Source organism: Pleuronectes platessa, chromosome 14 (genome assembly GCF_947347685.1).
Source record: "Pleuronectes platessa chromosome 14, fPlePla1.1, whole genome shotgun sequence".
Classification (NCBI taxonomy): Eukaryota; Metazoa; Chordata; class Actinopteri; order Pleuronectiformes; family Pleuronectidae; genus Pleuronectes; species Pleuronectes platessa.
The window spans coordinates 6,708,412-6,721,464 of record NC_070639.1 but is presented as its reverse complement, the minus strand read 5'-3'; the positions used below and the strand labels follow the sequence as shown (position 1 = coordinate 6,721,464).

At 40.8% G+C, this 13,053-nt stretch overlaps 1 protein-coding gene across 4 annotated transcripts in view; it reads left to right on the top strand.

The window, feature by feature from the left end:
• The window catches only part of usp9 (ubiquitin specific peptidase 9), a 37,044-nt gene that overhangs the window by 16,344 nt on the left and 7,647 nt on the right, over positions 1-13,053 (top strand). For 2 of the 4 annotated variants that reach the window (XM_053440306.1, XM_053440305.1), the window contains exons 14-38: positions 665-703; positions 2,400-2,533; positions 2,655-2,745; positions 3,226-3,339; positions 3,453-3,681; positions 4,218-4,313; positions 4,463-4,674; positions 5,037-5,277; positions 5,480-5,629; positions 6,227-6,347; positions 6,456-6,586; positions 6,834-7,112; positions 7,238-7,363; positions 7,498-7,635; positions 7,951-8,117; positions 8,238-8,346; positions 8,467-8,613; positions 8,753-8,899; positions 8,997-9,204; positions 9,289-9,509; positions 9,830-10,017; positions 10,108-10,281; positions 10,397-10,538; positions 10,673-11,429; positions 12,865-12,988. In XM_053440306.1, coding sequence (XP_053296281.1) covers positions 665-703; positions 2,400-2,533; positions 2,655-2,745; positions 3,226-3,339; positions 3,453-3,681; positions 4,218-4,313; positions 4,463-4,674; positions 5,037-5,277; positions 5,480-5,629; positions 6,227-6,347; positions 6,456-6,586; positions 6,834-7,112; positions 7,238-7,363; positions 7,498-7,635; positions 7,951-8,117; positions 8,238-8,346; positions 8,467-8,613; positions 8,753-8,899; positions 8,997-9,204; positions 9,289-9,509; positions 9,830-10,017; positions 10,108-10,281; positions 10,397-10,538; positions 10,673-11,429; positions 12,865-12,988 — 4,485 coding nt within the window. The remainder of the gene's footprint in view (positions 1-664; positions 704-2,399; positions 2,534-2,654; positions 2,746-3,225; positions 3,340-3,452; positions 3,682-4,217; positions 4,314-4,462; positions 4,675-5,036; positions 5,278-5,479; positions 5,630-6,226; positions 6,348-6,455; positions 6,587-6,833; positions 7,113-7,237; positions 7,364-7,497; positions 7,636-7,950; positions 8,118-8,237; positions 8,347-8,466; positions 8,614-8,752; positions 8,900-8,996; positions 9,205-9,288; positions 9,510-9,829; positions 10,018-10,107; positions 10,282-10,396; positions 10,539-10,672; positions 11,430-12,864; positions 12,989-13,053) is intronic. The other 2 variants (XM_053440308.1, XM_053440307.1) reach the window with 1 other exon arrangement.

Here is a 13,053-nt window from a genome sequence, read left to right as displayed (position 1 = left end):
TTTATTGTTTTGGTATACTCTTACAGAATCTCCCACTAAGTGTGGTCATGAGACTTCCTAAACCAAACATTAGAGATTATTAGCCATTATTTTTTTTTTAGTTATGATTGTTTGGCCCAAGGGACGTACATATTTCATTTGAGTACATTGAAAGGAGCTGAAAGGTGCAGATACATTGTTTGCTTTGAAACAAAGTAAACAATGTTGTAAACAGTTGAAAGAAGGTGCTGGAGTATGTTTATGGACTCAGCTTCGATCCGATACAATCAGAGTAGTTATTTTTCTCGACAGGTAGCTAGCCGTTAAGTAATAGTTCAATAAATATTAGAAGTTATCGAGCTTTTATTCTGAGGTAATTTTCACAGCAGACTTTTTCGCCAGAGTAAGAAAAGCCCAAGTGTAACTTGAAAAGATATTAGGGAATTTGTGTTAGCTGGACTGAAAGTTGTCAGGTTACTGAAATACTTAAACACAAGACATTTTAACTAGGGTTTACAGCAGTAAATACATCATTTATTTTAACATTACTTTGAAAATATGTGAAACTAGTTTCAGATTTATTTGAGATCATTTTGTGCATCATAAAATTGTTTTGATTTAAAGTAGTGTTTTTCCTTATAGTCACTGTAGAAAATATGTAGCACACATGCCTGTTGTTTTTCAGAAAGAAAATGCCAATTAACATACAAACGAACTTAGTGGGGTAAGTTGAGCGCTAATTACAGGGTTCTACCTATTTCTGTGTTACGTCAAGTCTAACTTTCTCTTTGACATGTTAATAATGAACACTATACAAAATGTAAAACCTTTGCCATGAATCTGCCTAAGCAATTCTTTCTTGGGTTTCATCTCAAATGACTCCTTCCTCAGTCAAGCCCCTTTTTAAATGTCTTGTACATTTGAGACTTAGTCAAGCATGAGACAACTTTTATCCTTAAAGGGATAGTTCACCAAGAAATAAAAATTCACTCACTTTTTACTCACCACTGTGCTGATTGGGGCTTGGGTCAAGTGTTTGAGTCCACAAAACACTTTTGGAGTCTCAGGGGTAAACAGTGTAGCACCTGAATCCCATATAATTGAAGACATTAGTGACTTATCGTCAAACGTAATAAAACATCAGAAAAAACGTACATGCCTCCATACTGCTCGTGTGGTGTCATCCAAGTGTCTGCTAACACTGACATTCAAATTTGACTCGAAACAAAGTCATTTACACTGTGTTTTGAGCCTAAATTTCCACCAGAAGTGTCTAAGATAGCGGACATTTCGGACGGCCTCTTAATGCACCTCGTCAGAAGATATCAGCGGAACTTTAGGCTTAAAACTTGGTGCAAATGACTCCATTTCGAGTCAAATTTGAATGCCGGGGTTTCCGAACACTTGGATGATACCACACAACCAGTATGGAGGAATGCTACGGTTTTTCTTTTTTATAACGTCTTAAGAAGTACTCACCATTGACTTCAACTGTATTGGATTCTGCTCTAACAAAGTTTACCCCTGAGACTCCAGAAATGTTTTGTGGACTCAATCACTTAGAAAATGCATTGAGATTCATTGTGAATTTTTTTTATAAGATGCACACATACATGCATGCATTTCAGGTTAGTTAAAATAAAAAAGAATATGTAGAAATCGTGGCTACATCACATATAAATACCAATTTCTTAATACAAGTTATAGTACATACACAGAAAGGTCCTTTAATCATGTCAATTACACAACTAAGTGAAAGGTCTTTTGAGATGGAGCCCCATTCTTCCTGATGCCAGCTCCTTTCAGCTCAAATCATTCAATGCAAGTCAATATCAGGGGTATTTCATGCCTTCGACCCACTAATACAAACGTATATTTCGAATTTGGACATGAGAAATGAGTCTCGAATGTGAGTGGCAGTTGCACTGTTCAGCACTGTGTAGCCACTGCTAATTCGTCAACTGGGCTCATAATGACTTACTTTACTTTTCCTTTCGTTAAATTGTCATCAGCAATCCAAAACATTGTTTTTATATTTCAGATTTCCATGTGGCTCTTTGTAATATGATAGTTAAAAATCAAATCTAGGTTATTTTCCTATTGTTTGGTTTTCAAATCCAAAAACACAATTTCATGGTGGAGACAAGGCAGGAAATGTCCTTTATTGATATGACTTCTTCTGCTGGTTACTCTATGACCCATATATACACACACACATGCAAAACACCAAGAGCTGCTTTCTTTATGTCCCTGAAACAAATTAGAAATCAGTCATTTTAAGTTTTCTTTACCAGAAATTATTACTAAAGGTATTTGATGTCAGCTTCATCACACTTTGTTTTTCAGTCTTTTGCTTCCTGACTTCCTGTCCGTTTTTGTCCCCCTTACATTCACCACTGCTCCTGCTACTCTCTCCTCAGTCAAACCCAGAGAAGTCCTCATGTGTTCTACCGACATGACCTGATCAACCAGCTGCAGCACAACCACGCTCTGGTGACCCTAGTGGCTGAGAATCTCTCAGCCTACATGGAGACCATGAGGCAGTTCTCCAAAGGTACTTTGTTGGAGCCAGAAATGGCGGTGTTAGTCTGACATTTCATTTCCTACAAATGCAGCATTTGATTCAGGGGTGTGGACTATATGCAGACTGACTGGTCATGTATGTGCTTTTACAGAAGAGCAAGCTGAGTTTGACCCTCAGACTGTCAGGCCAGGAAGCCGCTACAGCCATGTCCAGGAAGTACAGGAGCGGCTCAACTTCCTGAGGTACAACTTAAACCATCTCACCCCTGAATGTATCTAATCAACATGGGTGTATAGTTTCCTGAAATCTATTCCCACAACTGGGAAAAGAAGAAATCTAATGTAAAAACTTGCCTTTAAATTGCTGCAATTTATGTTCATGTGGGGAAATAATTACTGCTCGGATCAGCTATAATAAATTGCTGATGTATTGCAACTAGATGCATCCAGTTACTATCCTACCCATTCAAAAACAAACTCTTAAGAGTAATCAGCTTGATATATTTAGTCATAAAGTATCCCTAGACTTTGTTGCCCAGTTGAAGTGCTATGTTTAAGGACAATTTTGGATAAATAGGGAGAAGCAGAGTCACTGGATCCAGTGACTTCAGCCAAGCAGCAGTTATGATACAAGGCTGGAACCAACTCTGTGACCTTCACAAGTACCTTTTTATTTTATGTTCAGGCCAATATTGATTTTCTTTCTTGTTAATTTTCTGTCAGGTTCTTGCTAAAGGATGGCCAGTTGTGGCTCTGTGCCCCTCAGGCCAAGCAGATCTGGAAGTGTCTGGCTGAGAATGCAGTGTTCCTTTGTGACCGTGAGGCCTGCTTCAAATGGTACTGTTCGATTTGATCTCTTCTCGCCTTTAGCATAAATTTAATCTCTTACCTTTGTTAATCAGCAGACACGTCTGGTCTGAATGCTGTGTTACTTTCCTGCCACCCACTAGGTACTCCAAGCTGATGGGTGATGAGCCAGACCTGGACCCGGACATCAATAAGGACTTCTTTGAGAACAACGTCCTGCAGTTGGACCCGTCTCTGCTGACGGAGAATGGCATGAAGTGCTTTGAGAGGTTCTTCAAGGCTGTCAACTGCAGGGAAGGCAAGCTGGTAGCAAAGCGCAGGGCCTACATGATGGATGACCTGGAACTGATAGGCTTGGACTACCTCTGGAGGGTGAGGAGATTTGGTGCAACAGTCACACAAAAACAGCAGTTTTTGTGTATTCGTGAGGGAGGCAGATTTAGAGCCTATATTCTTTCCTTTCCAAAAACTAATTATTTTAAAGACTGGAAATGGGATCCACATTTTATTACCTCAAGAGCCACTCAAATCTTGGAAACTGAAAGACAGACACTGTGTTGGAAATTTGTCAGGTGAAGTTCTCAAATAAAATGACCAGTTGGTCCGTGTTACTGTTACCAGCCTTAATTTGTTTATCTCACTTTCTACTCACACTCTCAGCTCGGAATAACTTTTACTATTGTAGCCTTGATTTAAGAATTACATTATCAACAAAGAAGGAGTAATTCAGTGGTCTGGGTTTAGTTTGGTGCGATTGTAAGGATGAGGGGATATACCTATCCATTTGTTCGTTGACAAATAAATTATATTGAGAATTTAATTTCTCTGGTAGCAGAGGGGGATTTCGAGAATATAGATTGGAAAATACCTACTGCTTGAAAAAACATTTGTATTCGTCTCTCTTCCAGGTGGTGATTCAAGGAAGTGATGATATCGCAAGCCGAGCAATAGACCTGCTGAAAGAGATTTATACCAACCTCGGACCAAAACTACAAGTTAATCAGGTACGTGACTCTTCTGTTTCACTAAGAGAGAATTTCATTTTCTTATCCCTTTCCTAGAGAATATTTAATGTTGAGAGGTTAATTCAAATATAATTTGGTGTAATAATAATTTGTTTGCCTTCATTGCTGTACCCATTTCCTCCCTTTAGGTTGAAATTCATGAGGATTTCATCCAGTCATGTTTTGACCGTCTGAAGGCCTCCTACGACACCCTGTGTGTGTTGGACGGAGACAAAGACAGCATAAATTGTGCCCGTCAGGAAGCCATCCGCATGGTGCGAGTTCTTACTGTGCTCAAAGAGTACATCAATGAGTGTGACAGTGACTACCATGAGGAAAGGACTATACTGCCCATGTCCAGGTACAATTACAATAAAGAAAACACAGTACTGCATTTATCATAACAAATTCAACCATATTGCTGCTGACCTACTGGCTGAAGCTTTCACAGGAAAATTTACTCCAATTCAACATATATACTTTACAGTTTAATGACTCTGTATTATATAATGACTAGAATAAGCAAAATAATCATTACCCACTGTATTTAAAACATCACATAGAAATTGTCTAAAGGTATTAATTTAACATGAATGAATACCTAGGTTTTCCATATTTAGTGTGCATGCTATCTTGCTTTATTCACAATACTCGGTTAGATACAAAAAAAGGTGCAATGATTTTACTGTTTCACTTAATCTCTTAATTCAATTTCTCTTACAGAGCTTTCCGTGGGAAGCATATCACGTTGATCGTGCGTTTTCCCAACCAGGGTCGTCAGGTAGATGACCTGGATATCTGGTCACACACCAATGACACAATTGGCTCAGTTCGCCGTGGCATCCTTACTCGGATCAAGGCAAACGCTGCACATACCAAGATAGAGCTCTTTATTGGTGGCGAGGTGGTCGATCCGGCTGATGACAGGAAGTTAATTGGACAGCTCAACTTGAAGGACAAAACGGTAACAATGTGGTCTCCCCTGGTACTCTGGTACTCTTTTATGCAAATATAATGAATGATTTACTCACAATTCAAATGATAATCCTGACCATTTTGTGCATATTAAAAGTCAGATCTTGAAGCCAGAAATGATTTATGTGTGTCTTTGTTCTCCACACATTACATGAACATTAACTCAGACTTCCTGTGTTTTTTTAATATAGCTGATCACGGCCAAGCTGACACAGGTGAGTGCCAACATGCCTTCAAGCCCAGACAGCTCCTCTGACTCATCCACTGGCTCTCCTGGTAACCACGGCAACCACTTCAGCGATGGGCCCAACCCTGAGGTTGAGGGCTGTCTTCCTGGTGTGGTGAGTTTACCGCACAGATAATGTAATGCCTTCATACATGTAGACATTACTTCCAAACAGCCATGATAATGGTTAATATGAAGCCCGTATACACCTGGTAATAAAAGGGATAATTCACCCAAAAAAGGAAAATTCCCTCATTTATTAATCACCACAATGTCAACGGAAGGGTGGGGGAAGTGTTTGAATCCACAAAACACTCAGTGCAGTTTCAGGGATAAACAGTGTTGCAGCCAAATCCAATACAATTAAGTAAATGGTGACAGATTCTACCAACCTAAAGAACAATTCAGATCTCTTAGGACGGCTGTTAATACCAGGTGTGTTCGGTGCCTTAGACAGATTTTGTGCATTAGGTATTTTTGTGAAAGCAAAATATTTAGACCAATCCCCAACTTTCTGTTAATTTCTAGGGTTGCAATTCTTAAACAATATGTAATTTAAAAAATTTAAAATGTTAATGTTGCTTTACCCTAATGTTGACCACAAGGTTTTATGTTGCATTGAATTTATGAGGTTTTTCAGTGTGTTGAAGTGATTAAACAGCAGTACTATTACAATGTATTAATATAACCTAATACATTATTTATTCTACAGATTATGTCGCTGCATCTGCGCTACATCTCCTTCCTGTGGCAGGTGGCTGACCTGGGCTGCAACCTCAAAATGCCTCTGCTTAGAGATGGCTCTCGAGTTCTCATGAAACTCATGCCGCCAGGTAAAGATGTACCTCTGCTGTTTTCAACCAATTCATTTGACTGAAACATAAACCTTCACAAGTACACACAGGCCATGGTAGCTCACTGCCATGTTTTTGTATCCTCAGATAATACAACAGTAGAGAATCTGAGAGCTGTGTGTCTGGACCACGCCAAACTTGGTGAGAACAGCCTCAGTCCCTCACTGGACTCCCGCTTCTTCGGCCCCTCCCCCTCACAAGTGCTCTACCTCATTGAGGTGAGTGCGGTGTACCTTTGCATCACAAACTGTGATTTATTATCTGCGCTGAAAACCAGATTTTGCATTTTGAACCTGACTAGCCTGAGAAATTCTTACGTATCATTGTGTGATAATTGGGATCTGAGCAACAATGCCACGTCTCCAGTAGCAATCATAACATTGAGCTGGAGCTACTAAGAGCAAAACATGGAATCATGGAGTTTTTTTTTCTTGTCTCAATTTATACAATTTGGTCATGTTCCAGGTTGTGTATGCTTTACTGATGCCTGCCAGTGCCACTCTTGGCGAGGATGCCAGTGACTTCCAGTACAACTTCTTGAAGAGTGGCGGGCTACCCCTGGTGCTGAGCATGCTCACCAGGAACAACTTTCTACCAGCAGCAGATATGGAGACGAGGCGTGGGGCGTACCTCAACGCACTAAAGATTGCCAAGCTCCTCCTGACCTCTGTGGGCTTTGGTCATGTGAAGGCTGTGGCTGAAGCCTGCCAGCCCAATGCTGAGGGAAATATTCCTGTCTCTCCGGTTAGGCCAGACACATAACTCACACTGAGCCATACCTGTATAACTAGTTCCTCTGTATATGGCTGTCATATTTCTATTGACATGTCTGCATCTCTCGTCCCACTTATTAACTGCATTGTTTACAGATAAACCAGGCCACTCATGACCAGGCCCTGGTCCTCCAGAGTGCCCTGCAAAACATCCCCAACCCTGCGTCAGAATGCATGCTGCGCAATGTAGCCATCCGCCTGGCCCAGCAGATTTCTGATGAGGTAACAAAAACAAGATATAATTATCATCCTTATTATAGACATTCTCTGAACAGTACTAATGTTCTGGTTGTACGCAAGTTCAGTGGCACTGTTTGTTATAGTAGATTTTATGGGCCAATTTCTTTTTCCAACAGAATTTCTTCCAGGCATCAAAGTACATCCCAGACATTTGTGTGATCCGAGCAGTACAGAAAATTGTGTGGGCATCAGGCTGTGGTACGGTGCAGCTCGTCTTCAGCTCCAATGAAGAAATCAGCAAAATATACGAGAAGGTAAACGTTCTTTTGCAAATTTTTATAAGAGTTATTTTGATTGTAGTCCAAATATTTACTAAATATCAAAGCTATCGTCATTTGAATAGGAAATAAGAGCACATTAGAGTAAAGGTTGTACAGCCCTTACTGCACATCAGTTCATAATAGATATGCAGGCTTTTGTAGGCGGGACGGTAAATGCTTCAAAAGGTCACATGTTAAAAGCAAAGCACAACCAAAAGACCAAATCAGTGAACTTAGTCGGGGAGTTTAAAAATTCCAATGCTGTATGTATGTTTTCTCACTGTTAATTGTTTTCCTGTTTCTCATCAGACAAATGCAGCTAAGGAGCCAGATGGGGAAGATGAGCAGGTGTGCTGCGAGGCCCTGGAAGTGATGACACTGTGTTTTGCCCTCATGCCCACGGCTCTGGACACACTCAGTAAGGAGAAGGCTTGGCAGACCTTCATCATAGACCTGCTGCTGCACTGCCACAGCAAGTAAGTAAATCAGTATGATTTCAACCAACTGACTGAAACAGATGGAACTGCCCCATCATCTGCATTTTTATAGTTTAGAGTGAATATAATGATGCTGATGTTGTTATCTGACTTTGACAGATCTGTTCGTCAGATGGCTCAGGAGCAGTTTTTCCTGATGGCAACTCGGTGTTGTATGGGCCATCGACCCCTCCTCTTCTTCATCACCCTCCTCTTTACTGTGTTGGGGGTTAGTTACTATATGCCAAGTGTCGTTAAATAATATAACTGGTCTTTCCTCTTGTATTATGTTAATTATAATAAATTACCAGGATCTTAATTCCATTCAATTTCTTATGTCTGTGTTCAGAGTACAGCCAAGGAGCGCGCCAAACATGCTGGGGACTACTTCACGTTGCTCAGACATCTGCTGAACTATGCCTATAACAGTAACATCAACCTGCCAAATGCCGAGGTGCTGCTCAACAATGAGATTGACTGGCTGAAAAGGATAAGGGTAAAGCTTCCCATTTAACCTTATATTCATGATTATATTTGAATCCCATATTTTGTAATATCTCAACAAGTTTATCTATAGTTTCTCTTTCATTGTGATTGTGTGCAGATTTGATGGTACATAATGTTTGCTTTTCTAGGACGAGGTTAAGAGGACAGGGGAGACTGGTGTGGAGGAGACCATCCTGGAGGGCCACCTTGGGGTCACCAAAGAACTTCTAGCCTTCCAGACACCAGAGAAGAAGTATTACATTGGCTGTGAGAAGGGAGGAGCGAATCTCATTAAGGTACAATAAACAAATCGTACATGAAACGGGTAAAATCAAAATCTTTATTTTTCTATCTCGTAGTCTGACTAAATTGTCTAATTTTCTCTTTGTTTAGGAGCTGATTGATGACTTCATTTTCCCAGCATCTAATGTTTACCTGCAGTACATGAAAAGCGGGGAATTCCCTACTGAGCAAGCCATCCCAGTGTGCAGCACCCCTGCTTCCATCAACGCAGGCTTTGAGCTCCTGGTAGCACTGGCGGTCGGCTGTGTTCGCAACCTCAAACAGATAGTCGACACCCTGACTGACATGTACTACTTAGGTAAGGCGAGTTTTACAGCTGGATTCCACTGTCAAATTTACAGTACAGTATATTCGAGTGTGTTTTTTCATTCCCTCTCTACAGGTTGTGAAACATTGACAGAGTGGGAGTACTTGCCTCCGGTGGGGCCACGGCCAAACAAAGGCTTTGTAGGACTGAAGAACGCTGGGGCCACCTGTTATATGAACTCTGTCATTCAGCAGCTGTACATGATCCCTCCCATCCGCAATGGCATCCTGGCCATCGAGGGCACAGGCACTGATGTGGACGATGACATGTCAGGGGATGAGAAGCAGGAGAATGAGGTAATGAAAGAGTTTGTGCTCCATTAAACCTTTTGCCCGATGAAGATTTTCATCCTTTCTCAGCATCCAGTGACTGACAAAATGGCCAACTCCAGGCTGTTACGCCGTGTAGGCTGGGCTTAGAGCTGAGGGCATAATTACAAGAAAAGTTTAAAGTAATAATATTTTGCTTCATAGACTGGAGACATTTTACCCTTACATATAACTTAATTCCCTTCCCCAGTTTTGATAGCACCATGACATGGTAGCCAGAGAAAACTTAACTGTTGTGGATGCTGGGCTGTGGTAATTTGTCTCACTTATGCGTTTTGTCTCTACAGAGTAACGTTGATCCTCGTGATGAGGTTTTCAGCTACCATCATCAGTTTGATGATAAGCCCTCTAGTAAGTCAGAGGACAGGAAAGAGTACAACATTGGGGTCCTGCGCCACCTACAGGTCATCTTTGGCCATCTGGCTGCGTCCAGACTGCAGTATTATGTCCCTAGGGGATTCTGGAAACAGTTCAGGTAATTTAGAGATTCACTGTAACATTGATTTGCACTCATTTTTACTTGTTTTGCAGCTGATGATTTATTTAAATGTTACATCGTTTTTAGGTTATGGGGGGAGCCAGTGAACTTGAGAGAGCAACACGATGCCCTGGAGTTTTTCAACTCTTTGGTGGACAGTCTGGATGAAGCTCTGAAAGCTCTGGGTCACCCTGCCATGCTCAGCAAGGTGCTAGGAGGTTCCTTTGCTGACCAGAAGATCTGTCAGGGATGCCCCCACAGGTGAATTCAGAACTTTTCTCTGTGCTTGGTTACTAAAAACAATTACATATTTTCAGAAAAAAAAATTGAATTGTCCTTTGGGTTCTTCGTACTGAATAATTGTTTCTGTTACCAGGTATGAGTGTGAGGAGTCATTCACAACACTCAACGTCGACATCAGAAACCACCAGAACCTGCTGGACTCCATGGAGCAGTATGTTAAAGGGGACCTGCTGGAGGGAGCCAACGCTTACCACTGTGAAAAGTGTAATAAGAAGGTAAGAATGGAAAACCCACCTAGTGGCCAGCCAATGTGCCACAGAAAAGTAGAGGCAATAGTAATGGCTCTAACACGGCTGATTTTAAAGAAGTGAGAAAAGGAAAGCAATCTAATGTTTGCTCTCCTTGTCAGGTGGACACGGTGAAACGCTTGCTGATTAAGAAGCTGCCGCCAGTCCTCGCCATCCAGCTGAAGCGCTTTGACTATGACTGGGAGCGGGAGTGTGCCATCAAGTTCAACGACTACTTTGAGTTCCCCAGGGAGCTGGACATGGAGCCTTACACGGTAGCGGGTGTGGCCAAATTAGAGGGGGATGATGTTAATCCAGAGAACCAGGTGATCCAACAGAATGAGCCCTCTGAACCCACGCCCCCAGGCAGCTCCAAGTATCGCCTGGTGGGAGTGCTGGTCCACTCAGGCCAGGCCAGCGGCGGACACTACTACTCCTACATAATCCAAAGGAATGGGGGTGATGGTGAAAAGAACCGCTGGTATAAGTTTGACGATGGGGACGTGACTGAGTGTAAAATGGACGATGAGGAGGAGATGAAGAATCAGTGCTTTGGAGGAGAATACATGGGCGAGGTATTCGATCACATGATGAAAAGGATGTCTTACCGGAGGCAGAAGCGATGGTGGAATGCCTACATCCTATTCTATGAGCGTATGGACTCACTGGACAAGGACAGCGAGCTTGTCAAATACATCTCAGAGCTCACCATCTCCTCCACCAAGCCAAATCAGGTCAAGATGCCTGGTGTCATCGAGTGCAGTGTCCGCAAGCAGAACGTCCAATTCATGCACAACAGAATGCAATACAGCCTGGAATATTTCCAATTCATTAAGAAACTTCTGACCTGTAACAGTGTCTATTTAAACCCTCCTCCAGGTATGCATCCTTTCTGTCACCCGCTCTAAACCAATTCACTGGATCTTGTTTGTTTAAATATAGAAAAAACTAAATTAGTCTAGGTATATCCGCTATGTTTGGTGTATGTGTTGAAGCACTGTATAGATACATATTTTTTTGTTTATGTACACGATCCAATTTCCCAACACTCGCATGCATCAGACAACAGATAAATCAGTAAAATGATCAGAATCTTATTTATGGCAAGGTAGGTTTTCACAAGAAGATAAAAACAGGAACTTAAAGAACAAAAGCAATGAGTTGAAAAACTACACAATAAAATAAAACTTAAAAAAGTAACGTTCAAAATAAATAATATGTACAACATGCAAATATGAGCAATTTAGTAGTTTAAGGTTTGTGAACCTTTTATCCAAACATGGGAAAGTTGCCTGGGATTAACAATGACCTGATAAATAATGTATAATAGATTTTGGGTGTGTATATATGACTGGTGGTGACGTAATGTGTGTAGGGTGATCAGTTAATGCTGCACAGTATCATATTATTCCTCCACTAATAGTTAAATATCTCATTTCTTTATCTTTTTAAACGATGATGAAGTCCTTGTATCGCTACTGTGGATTTCTAGCTTGTCAAAGTTATAGCAGCTTTTGTCGTATTTTTATTACAGATTTCTGACTCACTTGTCTAAAGAATTACATTTCATTTCATTACATTACAAGTTTTAGGGAATTCATCAACAATGAAGTGCTTGATCTGGACTGAATGATTCAGATCATTATGATTACATCGTGTCAGTCTGTTTGTGACTCTGTTTACAGCCAGTGTCTCACTCTCGGACTCTTTCCTTGCAGCAGCAGGAAAACGTATATTCATTTTTTAAATGAACAGTGTCTGAGAAACTCTAGCTTTTTTACCTAACATACCGACAGTGTTTGTCTGGATTTGTGTTTTAATATACATTTGTCAGACCAGTTGACACATTGTTTTGTAGCTTGCTCTAAGCCCTGACGCTGCATGCTCACATCCTGAGATGACTCCACAGCTGCTGTGTTGTTGTTTCTTACTTTATGCTTTTATACATAACACAAATGGTTTAATATATTTTACATAATTTATAACAGACATTCACATTATTATTATTCATTTTGTTCTCCGAATCTTAGATCTATATTAAATGCCTGTAAGGTTAACTTTCCAGTTATCAGCTTTGGTTTGAGGATGTTTGCAGCCATCTGGAAACTGGTTATTTCTTATTTGTTGTCCCTAAATTAGTATTCACTCATAATCATTTTATTTTAAGTCCAATGTGCTCATGTACACGTCAAAAACACTTATTTAGTGCATGCAGAGTGCAATGTTGTGTTGTCAACTACTGTTACTGCACTGGAGACAAATGACATGAGATTTTCATATTTTAATAATTTTCTAACTTTTTTTTTTTTATCAGGACAAGACCATCTTCTGCCAGAGGCAGAGGAGATTGCTATGATAAGTGCTCAGCTGGCTGCTAGGTTCCTCTTTAGCACAGGTTTCCACACCAAGAAAGTAGTACGGGGTCCTGCCAGTGACTGGTAAGCTCTGTCTAACTTGAGGGGGGGAATTTTCTCTTTTGTTGTGTCCCTCTCTAATAAAATAT